At 40.4% G+C, this 23,217-nt stretch overlaps 2 pseudogenes and 1 gene segment (V, D, J or C); all 3 read left to right on the plus strand.

The window, feature by feature from the left end:
* Positions 1 to 11,606: 11,606 nt before the first annotated feature.
* LOC127216978 (immunoglobulin heavy variable 3-72-like) lies at positions 11,607 to 12,076 on the plus strand (annotated as a pseudogene).
* Positions 12,077 to 16,651: 4,575 nt separating this feature from the next.
* Positions 16,652 to 17,245, plus strand: LOC127216979 (immunoglobulin heavy variable 3-74-like). The segment is given in 2 exon segments: positions 16,652 to 16,722; positions 16,827 to 17,245. Coding segments are annotated over 2 exon segments (465 nt in total).
* Positions 17,246 to 21,490: 4,245 nt separating this feature from the next.
* Positions 21,491 to 21,945, plus strand: LOC127216980 (Ig heavy chain V region 3-6-like; annotated as a pseudogene).
* The last annotated feature ends 1,272 nt before the right edge of the window (positions 21,946 to 23,217 follow it).

The following is a 23,217-nucleotide window of genomic DNA, read 5'->3' on the forward strand; positions in this document are numbered from 1 at the left end:
CAGAGACCTACAAAGATGACCCCAACAAACAATCTGAGCAACAGTGGAAAGGCTACCATAAATGCCCTTCCCTGATAATGAGATTGATGACTAACTTTTATGCCATCACTGTGCCCACATCTAGTAGCTGATTAAAACAGAAACAGACACTCCACAGCTAAACAGTGAACCAAACTCCCAGAATCCAGTTACAGAGAGGGAGGAGTGATATGAAAATATGTCAAGACTACAGAAACTCATAGATAGCTGACCTTAACAAGTGGGAGCTCAGAGACCCCCCAGACTGATAGCTGGAAAACCAGCATTAGACTGACTCAGATCCCCCAGAACATGGGTTTCAGTTAGAAGGCCTGGGCAGTCTAAGGTACCTTGGACAGTGGAACCAGGATGTATCCCCGATGCACAAAAGTCTTTGGGAGCACATCCCCCATGTAGGGACACTCCCTTAGCCTAGAGGCAGGAGGGAGGGCCTAGTCCCTACTGCAAATGACTTGACAGATTTTTGTTGACCCCTCCTGGAAGGCATCACCTTCCCTGTGGATTGAAGGGGATGGGATGGAAGGGGCTTCAGTGGTCATGGGAGGGAGGGAGGTAGGCAAGGAGGGAGAGGAAACTGGGAATAATATGCATAATAAAAAAATAGTTTAAAAAAAAGGCACTGAAACTTCAGTATAAGTGTTGACACACCAACCTGCAGGGAAGTTCAGGGCCAGCAGGGGGCACAGTGGAGCCAAGAATCAACAGGACAGAATTGAGATGAGGAGTGAGGGGACCCCACAGCCTCTGTGGCCTCACTTCTTAAAGACTGTTAGAGGAACACCACCTGTTGCAGGTGATATGTCACTCTCCAGTTTTCAAACAGGAAAAATTTTCTGTTAAACATTGAGTAGATTTTATTTAATCATTTATCTGTAATGATATATTGCTTTTTGATTTTTGGACAAACATGTCATTTCATATAATATATTTGGATCCTTTTCCATGCTTAACTCACCTCTGATCTTTCCCACTTCGCTACTACTCAACACCATGACATTGTTTTTCTCTCTTTAAAAAGTAACGAATGGACAAAAAAGAATTTACAGAAGAAAATACAATAAATAAATAAATAAATAAATAAAATAAAAAAGAAAGACAAACCACCAGAAACACACACTTGCTATACACTGAAAAAGTACATATTTATTGCTTACACATGAAAAAAAATAACAAATTGTCCTAATATATGAGTTTTTCAAATTTCAATTCACAATTATCCACATCAATACTGTGGATACCTGTGATCCAAATTTGTCAGGAAAAGGAACTAATGACTTGTCGCAATTCTATTTTTAAATTGAAGGATTGGGCTACTGTTGTATTCTCGCGGTCTGCAGAGGTCTCAGGAATGGTTACTTTGCCAGACAAGATGAGGATTTATACCTCAGCTTCCAGCTGCCTCACCCAGGTGTCCTCCACCTCATTCTTCCCCAGCTGGACTGGGTCCTTATCTAAGAAATACCCTGATCATGAATATGCAAATCATGTCAGTCTATGGAGGTAAATACAGGGATGTCCACACAAAAATCAACATATGACCAGTGTCTTCTCCACAGTCAGTGAGCACACAGGTCCTCACCATGGGATGGAGCTGGATCATTCTCTTCCTGGTGACAGCAGCTACAGGTAAGGGCTCCAAGTTCCAGACTTGAGGAGGGGCGATGTACTCAGGTGACAGTGACATCCACTCTGCTTTTCTCTCCACAGGTGTCCAGTGTCAAGCTGGAGCAGCCTGGGGCTGAGCTGGTGAAACCTGGGTCCTCAGTGAAGCTGTCCTGCAAGACTTCTGGCTACACCTTCACTGACTCCTATATTAACTGGGTGAAGCAGAAGCCTGGACAGAACCTGGAGTGGATTGGAAATATTTATGGAAATGGTGGTACTAACTACAATAAAAAGTTCCAAAGCAAAGCCTCATTGACTACAGACAAATCTGTCAGCACTGCCTACATGGAGCTTAGCAGCCTGACATCTGAGGACTCTGCAGTCTATTACTGTGCAAGAGACACAGTGTTGTAACCACATCCTGAGTGTGTCAAAAATCCGGGATGAGCAGAAAGCTGAGATGACAGAGAAGATCACCCTGGGTACTTACTGAGAAATATTAAGTCTCAGGGTCCCTTCCACTGTCTCCTCCTGATAGTATTATAGAGCTTTTCTCAACTTTTCCAAAGCAAAGAATATCTGAGAGTTAAGCGATTCTGATTCAAGGTGCCCTCTACAAAGCACCACACTTGGCCACAACTCCATTGACATGCTTCAATGAAACAAAAATAAACACAAGCTGTGTCAGTGCATTATGATATAAATATCCTTTAACTCTAAGACCTTTTGCTAGTGTTGCTGGAAATAAGATATTATATGAATTTTAACTGTAAAATACAAATCAACAATATTAGGGAGACAAAAACCTTTTCAAAATTCAGTTTGCTGTACGAGATATCATACCAAATACTTAGCTTCTTGTGGTCCCCATAGATTTGAGGAGAATCACTTTTCCTTTCGTTTAAATCTAATTTTAGACATTTATATTTAGGTAAGTCTAATTGAATTGTTTTAGGTAGAAGTAATCACATTTCTTATTGTTTAATTGTAGGGATGTAGCTGAATGTCATGTGGTGGGGTCCTCAGGGTGTGGAATTTGCTACTTTGGGCTCCTGCAGGAAGCAATTGGGCCAAAGCAGTGGGATTCAACGCTGAGCATGTGAGAGAACTGTTCATGTCATCAGGAGCTCTATATACTTACTCTCCTATTTCCTGAATTCGGATTGTCTTGGAGAAAATTCTAGGCTGAAACTGATGGATATTCACTGAACACTGGTGTATGGTGCATAATGCCCTTCCATCCCCTCAATATTGCTGTTCTTGAAGGCAGCAAGGACCACTGATGACTTTTCTTGTTTTTGCTCTATTATACTTTTGACTTGTATAATCCTGATAGTTTCTGTCTATGAATGTGTTTTGTTTTTCACTTAGGACAATGCACTACTGTCACTGAATATCAAGAACAGAAATAATTATGTCTTGATATCATGGCAACAATCTTATATTTATATTAAGACAACAGTAAGAGAAAACACATAAAAGTGGGTTTCTCTGGCTTAAACATTTTAACTCACATAAAGTTAACAAACTGTCTAAACCAAACCCTGTTGCTAGCAAATCAAATTTCTTTCCCATCTGATCTGTCTCCTGTCTCATACATGAATACCCTCAGGTTGAGAGTTGATTTGGATGTCTCTTTTCCTGCTGGTGCATTTATTTTCCTCCTGGAATTACTTCTCAAAGTTCATTATTATCATTCTGTATCCCCTGTGCCTTTTCATGCAGATCACATGATAATCAGGAAGTGTCTACTGCACCAAGTAAAGGTGGGCAGAATTTCCTTGTCCTACAATGCATAGTGCCCTTCTGCTGTACCCTGTGCAAGGTAAAGTGTCTACAACATCATGTACTATCATGGTCCAATATAAACCTTAGTGTCAGGATAGATAAGATTGTTCCCTTATTTGTGAATTCTGGCAACCATCAACACAAAGACTAAGAGTGGTATAAATGTTGGGTTGCTGTTGAATTTGAACTGGTTGCATGCATGCAAAGTTTATAGGGCTGATTTCTGTGGGGACAGACTGGATCCCTCAAGAACAGACAAGTCTTCCATCCTCCACAGAACGCCATCTTATGAATGTCCTGATGCATCCCAGTCACACAAGATTCTTAGGTAAACCTTCCTGACTTGTACAGGATAGCTGAGAGAGAATAAATCTGTCTAAGCGTTTCGGAGCAATCCCTACATGAGAGTGAAAATCACCAATTGGAGACAATATTCTCTCAGCTTTAACATTGAGGGACACAGTCAAATATTACATCAAGTTCACATGATGGCAACATATGTTAAATATGCAAAAGGGAAAAGCAAGAACATTAGTTATGCAGAGCCTCTGGAATAAGTGCAGAGGAGAGCAAGTGTGTTTTCCATCTCTACTCAGAGTTTATTTCTCTCAGTTAACCATATATAATGTCTAGGAGACCATCTCATATGACAGTTAGAAACCTACCCTAGAAGAACACAAGATCAGTTAGTTCCTAGAATCTATGTCATTCTCCTAAGAATGCTACAATAACAGAAATGACCCAGTTCAAAACTCTCAATCACCAGGAAGACAGTTTATCTCAAAGTAGAATAAATTTCTCTATTGACAAATTAGGACCTGAGTGTGTCAACAGCAGATGGTGTTTTAGGGCAGAAAGGACAAGTGTACAAGTGGTCCCATCACTAACCCTGAACATATGTCCAATTATAACACCTTTCAATTGAAAAATGAGATTTCTCTGAGGGATTCTAACTGAGGAAGCAAACACTCCTAATCATAGGCTGAGATCCATCAGCAGATGTCATCAGGATCCAATTAAATTGCAGTTGGGGGATCCCTGTCTCTTAATATCATATGGCTTTATTGAAATTTTATACATTAATTTATTTATCTGTAATTAATCCTAGAGTTCCTTTTCCTATATTACAGCTTCCACTTCTGTGTTTTTATGGGATTCCCGAGTGTTTACATGTAAAACAAGCTTGTTTTAAACTTAATAAATTAAAAAAATGCAGACAAATGCACAAAAGTAGAATAAACCATCCTGAGTGAGGTAACCCAGGCCCAGAAAGGCAAATATGGTATGAACTTTACTGACAAGTGGATAGTAGCCATAAAACAAAAGAGACAAAGCCTACAATCACAACCTCAGAGAAGCTAGAATCTTCTTCCAGATACAGATGGAAGCAGATGTGGAAATCCAAAACTAATCATTGGGCTGAGCACCTGGAGTACAATCAAAGTGAGGGAGGATCAATATGAACAATGGAGTCAAGGCCATATGGGGAAGCCCACATAATCAGCTGACTGGAGCTAGTGAGACATCACTGACTCAGGTCTGACAAATGGAGAACCTGGATAAGATTGATATAGACTCCCTTAATATAGGTGACAATGATAGTACTACTGGAACAATATATGAGGCCATTGGCAGTGGGTCTAAGATCTAACACTTATACACAAACTGACTTAGTGGAGCCTATTCTGTATGGTCATAACCTTATAATATATGGTATTCTTCTCCAGAAACCATAAACAGAAATAAACATCACAAAATATTGAAATTATCTATCAAAGGTGAGCTCAATATCTGTCAGTGGGTACATCTGAATGCTTTTGGTAGACCAACTGTTTCACTTGATATGAAAAGTCATCTATGCTTATACGAGCCACTTGACGATAGCAGAGGTAAACAAAAACATAATCTGAAAATGATGTAATTGTGAAGTCTCATGTCTAAATCGTATGGGAAGTCAGGCAGATGTTCTGACTGTCAGGGTGGGACGAACAAACTGCAGGGAGTTGGTGTTACGTCTGGTGGGGGGGGAAGGCAAATCTCCATGGTTCAACTGTACCAGGTGCACAGAAGGGCAAAGAGCATTTCCTGAGAGCCATGGCTTCATCTCCCAGCCCAGTATGCAAAAGAACCTGCAGGATATGGAAGCAGGCAGAAGCTGGCAGTTGCTGACTTCCTTTAACAACAGCATCTGTGCTTCCAGAGCATGGTCTGTGCAGTACAAATGTCTGGTTAGTGTGCACAACAATCTTCTTCTCATCTCTTTCGTTTTCTGTCTCACTCCCACTGTTTTTGTTTGTACCATTATAATTGCTTGTCCATAGTCAAAACTCTAAGCATCTACCCCCATCTACATTCAAACACCACTGATCACTTTAAGTCAGATGCCAGACATCCCTAGAGATCCCTAGACATTTCAATTATCTCTCCTCCCACAACTGCACATTCATAACTCTGCTTCTGATATCTCCAGGAACTGTGCATTTCTATAGTCAATACAGTATTGCTCTTTGTATCTCATCACAAGAATTAAAAGAGGAAAGGAGATACAGTCAGATAATGATAATGTCAAGCAATCTTGTTAAGATTGGATGAGAAAAGATCAGAACTGAGATGAAAAGGAGCATAGGATTGTCATGAGATTTCAAATTATCCAGAACATATGGTCTGTGCTGCAGTTTCTTCATACATATTGTCCATAACAACAGTACAAGAAATTAATCAAATATATATATATATATATATATATATATATATATATATATAGAGAGAGAGAGAGAGAGAGAGAGCTTTTTCACTTAAGTTGACTTATTATTAAGCTATTCCATTTTCCAATTCTTATAAGTCTAGTTATGTGTCCAAGTCCTTAGGTAGGTATGTGAACAAGACTGTAGGGGTCTATTGACACCAAACAATTCTATGGGGTTGTGAGCTACATGATGTGGTTTCCTGAAATCAAACTCAGGTCTTTTGGAAGTTAGGTAATTTATTTAACTACTGATCCAGCTCTTCAGATATCCAAATTCTTCTTTATTGTAAGTCTGCTTCACTACTTTTAATATAATAATTTATACTTTTTTTTTACTAACATAAGTACATCATTTCCTTCAAACTTCCCCCTGTAACTACTTGCACTTTTTAAAATTTCTAACATTTATTTCATGAATTATTGACAAGAAAAGCACAAGTTTTATGGTTTTAAACACAAAAGTACCTTATTTCTAATTGCTTCATCAATAATGTTTAGACACTGATATGGGAGTGCACAAGACAATAAGAATTTTAGAATAGCACACATTTACACACAATAGGCAAGGAAGGACTAATGCAGAGTCTCAGTGCACAGGGCAGTATCCATTGGAAAAGTTAAAATTACTGACTCTCAATAGGACAGGCATAAGATAAATAAAAAGACCTCTTATACACAAACAAAGAATGAGACTGTGAAGTGCACAGGTGAGGTTGTCCGTGTGCAGACCCGGCTCAAGCACAGGCCTTGGTGAACAGCATAACCAGTGTGAAACAATAGACACCAGGCACTGGAAGACATGGTTACTCATCTGAACTCTTGGATCCTTGTGCATTAGATTTACATTTCTAATTTTTCACTGCATGGTCTTATTCAAATGAGCCCTATGCAAAACCTTTAGAGTAGAAATCTGAGGCTCATCTCCTTCAACCAACAATAGAATGCCTGGATAGTATTAGGAATCCACAGTGTCCAAACTCATACACATGGAGTTTGTGGAGGCTTCTTTTACTGTTGGCAACTGCCCAATTAAGGCACCAGTGCCCAGAGCTTTAGAGTAAAGTGAGATAGATCCATGACCTCTCACTCCCCCATGTTCTCTCCACAGATGTCCAAACTCAGATCCAGCTACTGCACTCAGGCCCTGAGCTGAAGCTGCATGGGCAGTCAGTGAAGATCTCCTACAAGTCTTCAGGGTATACCTTCACAGATTAAGCAATGAACTGGGTGAAGCAGGCTCCAGGACAGGGTCTGAAGTGGATGGGCTGAATCAGTAACAACCCTGGGAATCCAACATATACTGAAGCCTTCAAACGATGGTTTGTCTTATCTTTGGACACCTCTGTTAGCATTGCCTTCCTGCAGATGAGCAGCGTCAAGAATGAAGCCACAGCCATGTATTTCTGTGGGAGATACCCAGTGTAAAAACCACATCTTAAGGGAAGATGGTTCTTCTGTGCCCAGACAGCAACTGAGGAAATGTTCTGCCATTCTTCATGACTAGTGTTAGGATGTTAGTAAGTAGACAGACAGGGACATTGATCTTTGTTCTTGAACTGAGTATTCAGAATGCTATGTTGACAATGAAGGCATGAATAGGATAGGGACATTGAATAGCATCCATTACTTGGTATACAACCAACCTACAGATATTAAAACACATCCCCATATAAGTATAGTAAACTTTTGACAAACCATTCTGAAATCGTGGATTAAAAGAATAGCCTCAGCCTCTATCTTGCTGTCAGTGAGATGGACATTCCAGTCATCTACATGTATAGAACTGAGACTGTAAAGAAAGAGAAGACAGCCCCCCTGGGTTATGTTGACCTACAGAACGGGCACTGTGGACCACAAACAGCCACAGATAACTGTACTTCCATTAGGTATTCTTAGGTGGCTCACAATGAATGTGAGAATTGGAACATTAAACACACATATACCTTAAGATCTGCATGTCTACAGGACCTCAAAGCTATGGGGCAGTGCAATGTAAAAACGCATGTAAACACAAAAGTTTGATATATTCAGGAATTGTCAATGGACAAATAATAGGAAGAACATTTCAAATACAATACTAAACTTTAAAATAACATACTGTGGGGTCAAAGAATAAATTTTTAAGTTTGAATCTGAATTTTCAGCTCTGGTAGATAAGACATGGTTGTCATGGTCAGAGTTCTCTTGGCTCAGGTCAAGGGCTTTTTTCAATTTATTTGAATATTGCCATTTGCAATCTTAATAAATATTCCTATCTTTCCAGTAGTAATGTCCAGGTAACTTTATTAGATTTAACAATACTTATCTCAATTTTAAATTGTGATTTTCTTATAGTTTCATATGTCCAACTCAAAAGTTCAGTATTTGCCTCCAGAGAAATATGCTCCTAATGCGACCATTTATAAAACCCAGACTCTTAGTTTGCCTATTTTCAGTCTTCACTTTACTGACTTAATTTGCTATAGAAAAGTTCGACATAGTAAAACAGAAAGATAGTATTCCATTTTCAAATGTGAGCGATTGGGGATTAGCACATGTAGATATAAAAGGTTATAGATACTCAGTAAGGACTGATTCAAATCAAAAATAAAAACCTGTAAAATGTTACAGTGTGTTTAAAAATATACATAGGCTTGGGAGAGACAAGAAAAGAGTTATGAAGTCATATATTAAAATGTACCTTTAAAATAATAAAAAAGTCATTCTCAGTAATATAGAAGAAATAAACCACTTAAAGATGTGAAACACGCAGTCTTGATTCTGTATGATATGTATACCCTCTGGTGGCTCTTGCTGGCAGCTCAAGTTGGAGATATTCTGTCTTGCAAGCTGCTTCTAAGTAACTACACATTCACTTACTATTAATTACAAATTTTGGCCAATAGTTCAGACTTGTAACTACTTAATGCTTGCATTTAAATTAAGCCATAATTCATGTTTATGCTTTGCCACATTGCTTGGTACCTCTTATCAGTACAGCATGCCTATCTTGCTTCTCTCTCTGTCTACTGATGGCACCCCTGACTCTACCTTCCTCTTCCAAGCATCCTCAGTTTGGTTTTCTCACCTACACTTCCTGCCAGGCTACCAGGCATTCAGCTCTTTATTAACAATTAACCATTTTCACAGTGTACAGGATGATATCCAGCTTGGAGTATTGTCCCTGTCTCTGATGTTTGGGGTTCTTATGCTTTCCACCACAGCTCCCCCTTGGCGAGCTGTGTTCCCCCTGCATTGCATTTCCTTACTTTCCTCAGCGAGATGCATTCCAGAGGATCTCAGACTCATGATGAGGAAAGCAAGAGGAAGAGCTTAGGGATGGAACACTTATCAGATCTCCGAGTTCAAGGCCACCCACATCTACACCAGAGAGACTCATTCTAAAAGAGAATTATAGCTCACAGCTTCTATTCTTTTATTTAAATATCATTATTCTTTTAGTGTAGGGGCTTACAGTGTTCAAGGGATGGACTTGTGAGATGGCTGAGAGATTATATGTTCTTTTGTGGAACTGGTGTCCAGTACTACTGTTTACATGAAACAGACATATACAACATTGCCTCAATTGCCTTTTTCTGCCTTGCCTTCCTGTATGCCTATATAAGTCCCTGTCTCTAACTTTGAATAACCTCTTCTGGGTGTGTGTTCCTGACACGTATAGGGTCAGGAATCACAGGAACTGTGAGATCCTCTGGGAAGTTTCCATACATCTTATAGCATGGGAAGGTGCAAGGTCTGTTAGAGTCACAGGGTTGAAAGATTCTAGCAAACTCAGCAAGTGTGGTAGCACTTGGAGGCATGAATCTGGAGGGATGGGTTATGCATAAGCTAAGTAACAGCAATCTCTACTCGGGAGTTCAGAGAATCCAGACCTTGGGAAAAATGTAAGAAGTGGGAAGGGGCAACGATAGCATGATGGGGCTGGAAGGGGTGTCACAGGAAGTGAGTACATTTTTGGAGTACAAGGTGGATCAGGGAGGGCAGGTCTCTAAAGGGCCAGGTGGGGCTTTTCTATGAGAAAGAACAGATACAGCTGTTGGTGAGAGAAAGGTGAGTTGCTGAGAATCTGGACAACAAATGATATAATAAGGAAAGAAATAGACTTACCTACCTGGTGCCTCAGGGTCTTCCGAAGAGGTTGGAGTGGCCTTGTGATTGGGAGGACCAGGTCTGCATGGTGGATGTGTGAAGTCAGGCCTAGAATACATAGGCGGTAATGCAGGTCTTCAAAGTGTTTTCACTTTTGATCAAATCTGATCTCAAATATATATATATATATATATATATATATATATATATATATACACACACACACACACACACACACACACACACACACACACACACATATATGAGCACACACACATACATACATTTCTTTCAATTTTTAGTAGAAACCTGTAAGGCGTAAGGTTTTTCTGCCCGCTGCCTGGTCTTCTCCTGCTGCCGCACCTGCCCCAATTAACGCACAGAGACTCTGTATTTGATATTATGCTGTTGGCCAGGTGCTAGTTTCTTATCGGCTAGCTTTGTCTTAATTATTAACCCATTTCTATGTATTTCCATGTGGTCTTACCGAGAGTGGAGGAATGGCGGTTCTGTTCTCTCCAGGCTCTCCATCCTGACTCCTCCTTACTACTTCCTCTTTCCTCCTTGTCTCCTAGTCCCTCCTATGTTCCTTTCCTATTGGCCAACAGTGCTTTATTCATTAACCAGTATAAGAAACATATACAGAATGACATCTCCCATCAGAAACCCTATGATTTTGTTCATGCCATACTATGCTGAGCTGCAGCCTAAGCCACATTTAGTAAATTCAATTTGATATATGAATTCATTATTCACTGAACCTTATACAACATCCCTTACATTGTCAAATGTTACATTTTTTCTCATAATTTCCTATGAGTTGGCTTAATAATTTCTGGTAAGGTAGAAGAGGAGTTTCTACAGAAGTCCTAATAAAGTAAGGCTGTAAAGTTATAGTATTACTTATAAATATGAATTCACACTAGTAATGTTTCTTTTATTCTAACTTCTTCCTTCTTTTCTATATTGAGACAAATTTCATATAGCCCCAGCATGACAGAAGCACATGAATCCCATAATCCTATCTCTTCATTTTCTGTGCAGTACTAGGATTGAACACTTGGCTTCAAGCATATAAAACTTTTCTCTAACAACAGAGTCTAAGCCTCAGTACAATAAGTGATGCTTTGATGCTATAAATGCCACTTTTGTCCTTATTTCCTCTGCAATATTAATTGTCTCCTCTAAGGCTGTCACACCTGAGTCCATGATGTAGCAGGAAGACATGTTAATAATGTTCCACTCTGCTCATAAACACCTACAGCTCCGGCAGAGTCACCCAGCTCTGGACTCAGAGGTCCTACCATTCTGTGGTCATCAGTGACACACAACATTCAGCATGAGACTGAGCTGGGTTTTCCTTGTTGCTCTTTTCAATGGTAATTTATACATAAGGAGAGATACCGATTGTGTGAATGGGCACCAGTAAGAGGAACAGTGGATATTTGTGTCAGTTTTCTGACAGAATTCTCTGTGTTGGCAGGTGTCAAGTGTGAGGTGCAGCTGGTGAAGTCAGCAGGGGAAGCTTGGTACTGCCTGAAAATTCCCTAAAACTCTCCTGTGCTACCTATGGATTCACATTTGGTGACCATAGCATGAGCTGGGTCCGCCAGGCTCCAGGGAAAGGGCTGGAGTGGGTCGCACAAATTAGAGACAAAGCCAGTAATTATGCAACATTATGGGGAATCTGTGAAAGGCAGATTCACCCTCTGAAGAGACGACTCCAAAAGCAGCGTCTACCTGCAAATGAACAGCTTAAGAGATGAAGACACTGCCACTTATTACTGTGCAGTGAGAAGACTTCTGTAGGAACCCCTACATTAACCGTCCTGAAAGAGCTCTATGAACCAGCAGGGGGCGCACAGTGTACATAAATATCAGGGACAGGACAGGAATTGTTGCATACATAACTGAGTCCCACTTTTAGCCCAATCAGACTCCACTGTTAGCTCAGTCAATGGTCCTGATAGTCATGACATTAAGGTATTGAGCTATGGAAATCGTGCTAATACCAATGATCTAATCTATGTCTCCTTTTATTTCTTTGACCATAGCAAGATTTTCCCCAATTACCACTGATAAATTGGCATAGAAGCAGCAGATTTCTAATGCCATGCAATGCCCCTTTCATAAAAAGAGGGCACATTCTCATTTCGTTCTGCAGAACAACCTTTGTGAAGCAAGCAGCTTTGTTCTCTAACCTGGAAAGAAATTTCTCTAAAAGGCCTGAGTCTAAATCTATCTGGGAACCAAGTTCTTCAATGCTTTGGTTCACAACAAAGAGTTGGCTAGCGCAGTTCAACCTGCTATTCCAGATTCTAAAATTATCAGGACTAGCACTGGGGCCCATTTGACCTTTGTTGATACCGAGTTAAGGCTAATATGATCTCTTACCTCTTCTCTTGAATGAATTTATACCGGGAGAGTGAAATGTGATATGAGAAAAGAGTCAAGATCATTTTGGGAAAACCCACAGAGATAATGGCTGACCGGAGTAAGAGGGAGTTCATCAAATCTGGAATGACAACTGGGGAACCTGCATGATACTGAACTAGACTCCATGAATGTGGGAGAGAGTTGCGGGCTTAGGTAGTTTGTGGGGCTTCTGGCAGTAGAACCAGTATTTATCCCTAGTGCATGAACTGGCTTTTTGGAGCCCATTTCCTATGGATGGATATCTTGCTCAACCTGGATACAAGGGGAGGGTCTAAGTCCTGCCCCAAATGATGTGATATACTTTGATGATCACCCCTGGGAGGCCACAACATTTGGATAGTGGATGAGCTGTTGGGATGGGGAGATGCTCTGGGCAGTGACGGGGTGGGAGGGAGAGGGACTTGGAATTGGTATGTTAAAATAAGATTGTTTTAAAAATAAAAAAAATTTAAAAAATGATCTCTAGAAAACATACTAAAATTCTTTGTTTCTGAAAACTATTGAGCCTGATGTCCACAGTTTAGAATGACTCTGTGAGAATGTGCCGTAAAGCAGTGCTTAAATCATTCTACTGCTTTTCTAAACCAAAGTACCAAAGTGCAAAGTCCTCCCAACAAGAACATGGTCAGGCTCATCACAGCAATACCTCAGTCCCCAGTACCATCTTCTGTCTTAGAAACTCCATGACCATGTCATCTCTTATAAAAGTAAATGTTTAATTGGAGTACATTCCTTATAGTTCAGAGGTTTAGTCCATTATTGTCACGGCTTGAAGCAAGGTAGCCTAGAGTTAGACATAGTAATGGATAAGGAGATGAGAGTTCCTATTTCTTGATCCACAGGCAACAGGTACTGGCCAGAGATTGGTGTTACTTGATCATATATGGGACCTCAAAGCCCACCCTCAGAGTGACATTCTTTTTCCAACAAGGCCATACCTATCCCAACAATGGCATGCCTCCTAATAGTGCAGAATTCAACATCCAGGTTCTGAAGTGACATATTAAAAGCTAAATCCCAGACAAGATCAACCCTGTCTAAATAGGAATGCCTGTCAAGCAGGTGGTGCTCACAGTACACATTAAGAGGAAACTAGAAAAGCAGGTGCACAAAGGCTCTAGCAATGGAGTTTCCTGAGTCCATCCAGATTTCCTCCCCTTTTTACTTACAAGAAATATCCTGTTAACCAAATGTTTTGTAATGTTTCCCTTGTAGGAACCAAGGAACAAGGGATTACAGACCATTATAACTGTTTTTTTTTTTAACCCAAGAATGTCACAGATTTAAAAACAGAAATTCCACAATCCAGGGCCTATATATTTACCACAAAGACAGTTGCTTTCACAGTGCAATAAGTTCCAAACTTTTAAATTGGGAAGCAACAATCTATCCTTTATTAAGGAAAGGTGGGCAGATATATCAATCGTCTTAATATTGAAACTTAACCCACAACAATCACAGATGTCCAATATGCAGGTAATCTGGAGAATGGTAAAAAATGAACACTTATTATGCTGTAAGACACATAGTGTGGGGACATAAGTTTCAGTCCTGATGAAATCTCCCAGAAACAAGCTCAGGATGATCAGGGTGTGCTCAGCACTGACTGAGGAGAAGAGCAACCCAAGAGTAAGAGCAGATATACTTGAGAGCTCCACTCTGGAGTGGGGGCTGGATCTCAACTGGGGGTTTCCAAGAGACCTTATTCAGGTTTTCCAGTCTACTGTAAGACCAATGTTGTCTTTGAATATAAAGTGTTCTGATTTGTTTGACTGTGATCTTTGTTTTAAAATGGCAGTTTGCCACAGGAACAAAGAGCATAAACTACCCAAATCACACCCATTCTGAACGAAATGTGTTTTTGATGGTCACTGGGATCAGATTGGAAGAAACACAGGGATAGTAGACAGAATAAGAAATTCAGGGTAGATCCTCGATGGGATTTTCTGATTATTACAGCATTTGTTATTGTTACACTACAGAGTGGAGGATAGAATAGGAAGATACATAGGTGGAGGATATAATAGGAAGATAGAATATGTAAATACAATAGGAATGTGACCAGGGACTGGTAATCCTTATAGGATCTGACACCTTGTTCACTCCCTGATGACTTAAGATAAGAGAATATATAACAGTTTTCAGCCAACAGTACATTTATTATTTCATTTTTTTATCTCCAACTTCTTTTTGTATTATATATTTATTTTTGCACCATGTGTGTATCTACTGCCCATGGAGGTCTAAAGAAGGCATTAGATCACTGGTGATTGGAGTTGCATATGGGTATAAGTCACCAAGGGGTTCTGCTAACTAAATATCAGTTCCTAAAAGAACCACCAGTGATCATTTTGTTTTATGTTTGTTTTATTTAGATGTTTTATTTTGCCTATTGATCCCAGTTCACTCTCCCACAACCTCTGTAAAATCCCCCATTCACTCCCTAAAGAGTGAGAGGCCTTCTAGGAGGAATAATCAATATCTGTCAAGTCATTTGGGGTAGGGACTAGGACCTCCCTCCTGTCACTTGTTTCTCTATGGGGAATGTGCCCCTGAAGTATGCTATTGCACTAGGGATACATCCTGGTTCCACTGTCAGAGGTCCAATACACTGCCCATGCCTTCTAAGTGAGGCCCATGTTCGGGCTGTCTGGGTCAGTCCTATGCTGGTTTCTTAGCTATCAGTCTGGAGATCATAGGCTCCCATTTGTTCAGGTCAGCTGTCGCTTTGGTTTTCTGCAGCCTGGTCTTGACGTCTTGGCTCATCACTCCTCCCTCTCTGCAATTGGATTCCAGAAATTTGGCTCAGTGTTTAGCTGTGGGTGTCTGCTTCTGTTTCCATCAGATACTGGATGAAGGCTCTAGGATGGCATATAAAGTAGTCATCAATTTTATTATCAGGAACAGACATTTAAGGTAGCCTCTGCACTATTGCTCAGGTTGTTAGTTGGGGTCATCCTTGTAGGTTTCTGGACATTTCCCTAGTGCCAGGTTTCTCTTCAAATTACTGTTCAACCTTAAAATGAAACTTCGGTTCTCTTTACCATACATGAAGACCAGCTCCTGGGAGCTCAGCCAAATTCAGGTACCATCTCTTTGAGGCCCTGGACAAGAACTGGATATATGAAAATTCACTAGTGCCTAGGATTCTGATGCTCTCAGAATCCAGAGACAAAATATTTCTCCAGTGTGACATGGAACAGCTCCTCATGGCAATTCTGTTAACCACATTTTAAGAACCTCCATTCTGCTCCTATTAAGATCTGTACTAATTTACATTCCTTCAAACAATGCATGAGGCTTCCATGTCATCTAAGTCCTGGATACCCATTCTTTTCATCAGTCCTTTGGGTGATAACCTTATAAAATTTGACCTGACCTCTGTCTTAGTTAGGGTTTCTATTGCTGTGAGGAGACACCATGATGATGGTAATACTTATACAGGAAAATAATTCAATTGCAGGTGCTTAGCTAAACAGTGGAATTTAGGCATGTCTCCTGATCTCACACAGAGAGGGCGTTTGAAGAGAGACGAGGCAGCTACACTCATAGGGACGAGACTCAGGGAGTTTTATGTCCTTTAGTGGCGAGGTCCACACAGTACAGCGGACACTTTACAAGATAAGCATTAGAAAGCAAAGTTATTGCTATTTACAAACCATGACATGGAAAGGTAAGTTGGAATGAACATCACAACATGTCTTCCGTTTGCAAGTATTAATAAGGATGTAGATGACAACTGGAAAAATCAATGTATTTTACTCCAATTTCCACCCCCCAATATTAACATCCTAAACTCCACCGTATTAACAAATAACTTGCCATCTCCAGCCTACCCTACAGAGGTTGCTATATAGCAGGAAGACATGCAAATGGGTCCCCTGTCTTCTCATGAAAAGCAGCCCAGCCTTGACCTTGCAGCTCAGGTAGAGCAGGTCAGCTGTGGATCCCAAGACTTCACACAGTGTTCAGCATGAAGTTGGAGCTGAGCTGGGTTTTTCTTATTGCTCTTTTAAAAGGTAATTATGGGGAACAGTAGATGCTGACTGTGTGAGTGGAAATGAATATGAGGGACAATGGACATGTGTGACAATTTCTTGGACGGGAATTTCTGTGTTTGCAGGTGTCCAGTGTGAAGTGAAGCTTGTGCAGTCTGGGGGTGGCCTGATGAAGCCTGGCGGGTCCCTGAGACTCTCCTGTGTAGCCTCTGGATTCACCTTCAGTGACTACTGGATGAGCTGGTTCAGACAAACTCCTGACATGGCTCTGAAGTGGATTGGAGAAATTAAGTATGATGGCAGTACCACAAACTATGCACCATCCTTTAAGGATCGAGTCACCATCTCCAGAGACAATGGCAAGAACACCCTGTACCTGCAAATGAACAGTCTCAAGTCTGAGGACACAGCCACATATTACTGTGCTAGACACACAGTGAGGGAATCTCAGTGGGACCCACACATATACCTGTCTGTGAGGTTGCACAGGGCCAGCAGGGGGCACCCAGCACACATGGATCACATCCATCCCAGGACATCATGAAGGCATAACAAGCACTTCTCTCAGCAGTCAGGCTGCCTTCCATCTTACAGTTCCCAGACAGTCTCTCAAAATATTTGTTCAGTGGGTGAATGATGTCCTAAATACATCTTACATGTTTCTGTATTTATTTAAGAAAAGAGGCTGGAGTGGAGAGATAGCTCAGCCACTAAAGGCTAGGCTCACAACCAAATATATATATATATATTTCCAGAAAACAAAATTTAAATTGACAACAATGAGGGTAAAAACATCTCCAGCTACGTTACTGAAATCACAGAAGGAAGATGTTGGGATTCCTGTGTCTTTTATTTCTCATAATCAAGCAGATTTTTTTTTTATTAGAGTAGCTCTTATATTTAAGGGGATATCAAGAGGAATGTGGGGTGCAGATACGGGTACATAAACTCTACCAAGACTCAAACCTGCCTTCCCATCCCTGAGAAGTACAAACACCAGGTTCAGATCTGACATCCTTTATTTTGTCTAATGCAGTTTTCTTTAATGATCATCCTCTGTGTTCCTCATGGAATTTGTACAGACTGATTCCTTTGTAAGGTCAGTGTCTGTGTGGAGGTGACATTTTACATATGATTTATTGTCTTCCACAGGACCGGAAGATGAAATTATACCACCAGGAAATTATTGAACATGAGCATCTGATCACATGCTAACCTTCATGAGAAATGATGTCTTCTCAACTAGAAAAATCTCACATGCAATCTGTCATTTTATCTAAATCTAATAGGGATCAGGATGGGTCTATGGCTTTCTTCTTAGCCCTGACACACTCTGCTCATTTCTGTAAGAGCCATGGAATTCCAGCTTTGTCTTGGAAGACTAACAGTCCCTGTGCAACATGGGTGAAAATGTCTGTCTTAGTTACTTTTCTATTGCTTTGATAAAACACCATGACAAAGGCATCTTACAAATAAAGGAGTTAACTGGTGTTACAGTTTTTAAGCACTGGTATCCATGATTTACAAACCAAAGCCTTAGTGACTGGACTAACAGTAACAACTTGATCCATAAGCAGGCAGCAGGCAGACACACTGAAAATGCCATGAAACTGTAGAGCCTCTAAGTCTTCTCCCACTGACTCACTTTCTCCAATCCAGACACACATACTAATACCTTCCACAGAGTTCCTCCATCTGATGACCAGGTGTTTCACACGTGTGTACCAATGGGGGTATGTTCTGGTTCACATTACCTTAACGCCAAACTCTTAAAGGGATGCAGTATTGGAACTTAACAATGTAGAGACAACATGGAGATTGGAAAAGAAGGTGGTGTTTCTGTTCATGGAGGAAGAAAAGAAATGGAAGACTCCATTAACTGAGTTCATGAATGGTGAGGAGACCAAGTTCTTTCCATAAAAAGTGGTTTTATATCAGTTGTGACGTGACACCATGCATAATGAAGAAGTTCCACATGAATCTTTTTATGAAAACTGGTGATATTTCATAGTGAGGCTGTATCTCAGGGATAGGGAAGAAGCTAAATTGGCAGAAAAGTTGAGCCCACTGCTCCAAATCTCTGTTTCAGTATGCTTACTGTGCTGGATAATAGCAATATGAAATCCTCCACACATCTCCCTTCAGAGAGGGAGAAATTTTGCATGCTCTTTCCTAAATAGGGTGACTTTTTCACAACCATCCCCTTAGTACACAGGGATCTATGAAGAAGAATGGTTGTAGTGATTGTAAAAAGCATAAGTTATGCCACCTGGTCTACACATCGAGTCCCAGGACAGGCACCAGAGCAATACAGAGATCCTCAGTCTCAAAAAACAAACAAACAAACAAAAGCATGAGATATGAACAGCCTAGAGGAAGCAGTGTTTGTGGATTGGGGAACACATATAATCTCACAGAGACTGTGACTGTATGAACAAGGTACAGAGAAGCTAAATCCAGTCCTAATTCAAACATGGAAGAGAAACCATGGGCACTAAGACCCACTCTCAGCAATGAAGCCATTCACCATTGACAACTGCTGGGAGGAAGCCAGTTTTCCACACTAAAGTGACAACCACACTTAGGGAAGGAGTAGTTTAAGAACAAAACATGGACTTCATTGGATGTTTTTTTATTTGTGGTTTTTCTGTTACTGTTTTTCTTTCTAAGTGAGAGAAAGAAGAAGAAAGTGTGTGGGTAGAGAGGTGGTGAAAAGTCTGTGAATGCTAGAGGCAAAAAGTTCTTTAATTAAATAAAAAAAAGGAAAAGCATCATCCTATTTGTCCATGACATGTCATGAGAAATTCAGTAATTATATTCCTGATCCATCTCAAGTGCAATCATAAGAAGATACTGTAGGCATTTTCAGTGAATTTCCACGTTGTCACCTGTGTTGAAATTTGGTATTCTAAATCACAACTCTGTCTTTATCATACTCTGTGGTTTACTGAAAGTTACTGGGTTTATATCAGATTCTGTGTCCTGCAAAACCCTAGCTTTGTCATTTGTATACATGATCAGCTTACTGCCCTGATGTCCTACTGAATTAGCTGAGAGCTATAAACCTAGGAAGACATTGACATTTTTGACTATATTCTAATCAATATCTTTCTAAGATAACTCTGCCTGTCTGCTACCTATACACACTGAAGGGCAGATGATTCCAGATCTTAGAATGGTTGAACTATTTTCTGCATTCCTTGGGCTTGCCAATTATTATATCCTAAAGAGTATTCTAACTTCTTTAATAATGGTTATCTTTAAGTAAAGTCAGTATGGACATCAAAACCATTTTTGCTGTGCATTTTAATTGTATAAAATATCTTAGTCGTGCTTCATTTTTCCTGGTTGCACATTAATAAATTACATCTGAAAAAGACAAACTTGATGTTTCATATATCATATCCAATTATTTTGACAAACTGTTCCAATGATGTGTGTGTTTCAGAGAGTGGAGCCAGAGAACTGATCAGAGTCCTTTGGAGAAGTTCAGATATCATGATTGTATTCCAGACACAGGGTAGTTGAACCTAAACAGTAAGAAGTGCTCCTTCATGGCCTCTTCTTCTGCTCCTGCCTCTAGGTTTCTAGCCTGCTTGTGTTCCTGTTCTGACTTCTTTGGTGATGAATTGTGATGTGGAAGTATATGAAAATAACTTGCTTTTTAGTCATGGTGCTTCAGCAGAGCAATATTAATCCTAAAATATGGCCCCTTTCCTTGAACTTCTTAGAGTTATTAAACTTGTTTCATTGAACTTATTAGCCAGACATCAAAATAATTCAACAGCCCATTATATTTCTAACAATGTTGTCTTGAGATTTCTAATTGTTGATGGAAACACTGATGATCCCTACTCTTGCAAAGAAACTTATGTCTCTTTGTGTGATACAGTCTCCAAATCCATGTTCTCATTCTATACTCTCCCATGAGAACTGAATTACTGGAGAGCAGAATTGAAACTTGGAGTCACATTGAAGAGCATTAGACTTGACTTCAGGTAAAAATATTAAGATGATGAGAAATAAGAGAAGGGCTCTATGGTGGACAAATCCAGATATCAGTTGTAAAGTCAAAGAGGAATGTTCTTGTGTGCAGAAGTCTGAGGAGTAAGAGTATCCTCAGGGTCTTCATGGTAAGCCTTTGTATTTGGTCTGCCATGCAACTGCTACTGTAGTATTGTCACATGCCTTGCTAGGGTGGGCTGTGAGCCAGGGCAGTGTGCGAAAAATGAATGAGGTCCTTGAGGAAGATGGCATGGGATGCTCAAGGTCCATCTGCTTCTTTTACATACCACAAAAAGGATGGACCAAGAGGCAGGTATGAACCCTGTGCAACAACAGTATGGCCATAGTCCGACATTCCGGGAAAGAAGAAAACCCATCTCATGGATGGGGCAAACAAAGAAAATCTGCAGCAATATGGACTTACAAATCAGTAAGACGTAATTCAGGAACAGAAGTGTGAAAACAAGTTTGGCACTGACCTGAGACCATATAAATACAGGAGCAGAGGATTGTATGGGAAAGGGGAGGTTGAGCTGGGAAGTTGAGCTGGGGTTATGGAGAGATGTGTTTTCTGTGATGGCAGAAGGATTCATGCTCTCTTGTTACAGACTTAGACCACAGGAAACCAAAGACTATGATGGCAACAGTGTAATAATCTCAGGGTGTCAGAATTCTTGCTCCACATTTATAAGGACAGGGCTGAATCCCCACGTGCAAATGTATGTGAGCTCACATCTCTCTCACAGGAGACTGACCTCTGAGAAAAGGAGGTGTAGCCTAGAAGATGAAACTGTTGCGTCTTCTGTACCTGGTGACAGCCCTTCCTGGTGAGTGTCACCATTTCATTCATGCGTCCATGATGGGATGTGACAACATGTGATTGACAGAATTGATTGTTCTTGTTGGAAGAAATTCTGTCCAAAGTGCAGCTTCAGGAGTCAGGACCTGGCCTGGTGAAGCCCTCACAGTCAAGCTTCCTCACCTGCTCAGTTACTGGTTACTCCATCACCAGTGGTTACTACTGGATGTGGATCAGGGAGTCCTGAGGGAAGAAACTGGAGTGGATGGGAGTGGATGGGTTACATAACCTACAGTGGAGAAACTGTCTATAACCTCTCCCTGAGAAGCCCCATCTCCATCACCAGAGAAACATCCAAGAACCAGTTCTTCCTGCAGCTGAACTCTGTGACCACTGAGGACACAGCCACATATTTCTGGGCAAGCGACTCATATTTATAAGATTTAGTACTAGCCCAGACACAAACCCCCCTGCAGAGGAGCTCTGCTCCAGCATGGGGAGCTGAGCTCTAACCAAGCCCAGGAAGCATTCTCGGATCAGGGAAATAAAAACACCTGGTTTCCTCTGCCCTTGTTTCCCACTCCTTAAGCACAGAGAAGACAGGGGATCTATTTTCTTTGATGCTGAAATGCTGTTCTTTTTAAAGTCATATTGATTTGTTTCTAAATGTGCCTCTCAAGATGGTTATATTTCCTGTCCTTTTTTTTGTAACTAGCCTATACCATCTGAACAATAAAATCAGTTCTTTACATACATACATACATACATACAGCCATAGTTGTCACACTAAAAGGGATCCCATTTTTATTGTCCATTCCTTCATAAACATCTGTATTTCGGAGTACGTCGTAGCCTCTTCAAGCAATGCAATGGTTGCAGTGCTGAAGGAATGAGATAAAAAATTATATTGGATTGGCATCTCAATGCAGCTATATTACTTACTAAGTAGGGCATCTGCTTGAGCTAAGGCTTACGGTGTTTCTTGGAGTCACCTGTGTATGATTGATGGTCCTAAAAACTATGCTGTCAGTGGTTACTGCCTCCTCATTAGTGAATATTTTGTGCATGAAAATACATATTTTTTAATTAGGATTGAAAATATCATATTAAATAAATAGACATATTCACAATGTTAATATTCTATATTAATAGGAGATGAATTCACCTCTTACACAGATGAACACGTACAATATTATATGCAGATATACCTGTGTCTGTGTTTTGTGATCTCCTCCTACAAAATGTTCTAGGGATGGAAATCCAACCCAGTTGTAGATCTTCAAACCTAGGAGTCGCCCACATACTCAAAGCTAACTTAGCAGAATAAGTTGTCTCATTGCATTGTTCCCCAATTCAGTTAACCACAGTGACATTTGGTTCTGTGATATATATATACAAAATTCTATCGGACCATTAGGAAAAGTTGAGACAAACCAAAGGGGAGACAAGAAGTCTGGACATTATCCCTGAAATTCTCAGAGTATCACAAATAAGGGGCACAGTATCTATTTGTTTAAGCCCCTTACAACTTGCAGTTGACAGCTCCTTCTCCATGGCTATTAAAATTCTCTACCTCAGTTTCCCATAGTCCAAAGATCATGAATAAGTAAACAAGGACTCAAACAAGAGATTTCCTGGAATGAAGAAATCGATGGACATCCAATCAGGTAATCCAAGACCCACAGGATTCAAATAGTCTGGTATTATGGTAT

The sequence above is a fragment of the Phodopus roborovskii genome, unplaced genomic scaffold (assembly GCF_943737965.1).
Source record: "Phodopus roborovskii unplaced genomic scaffold, PHOROB, whole genome shotgun sequence".
Lineage (NCBI taxonomy): Eukaryota > Metazoa > Chordata > Mammalia > Rodentia > Cricetidae > Phodopus > Phodopus roborovskii.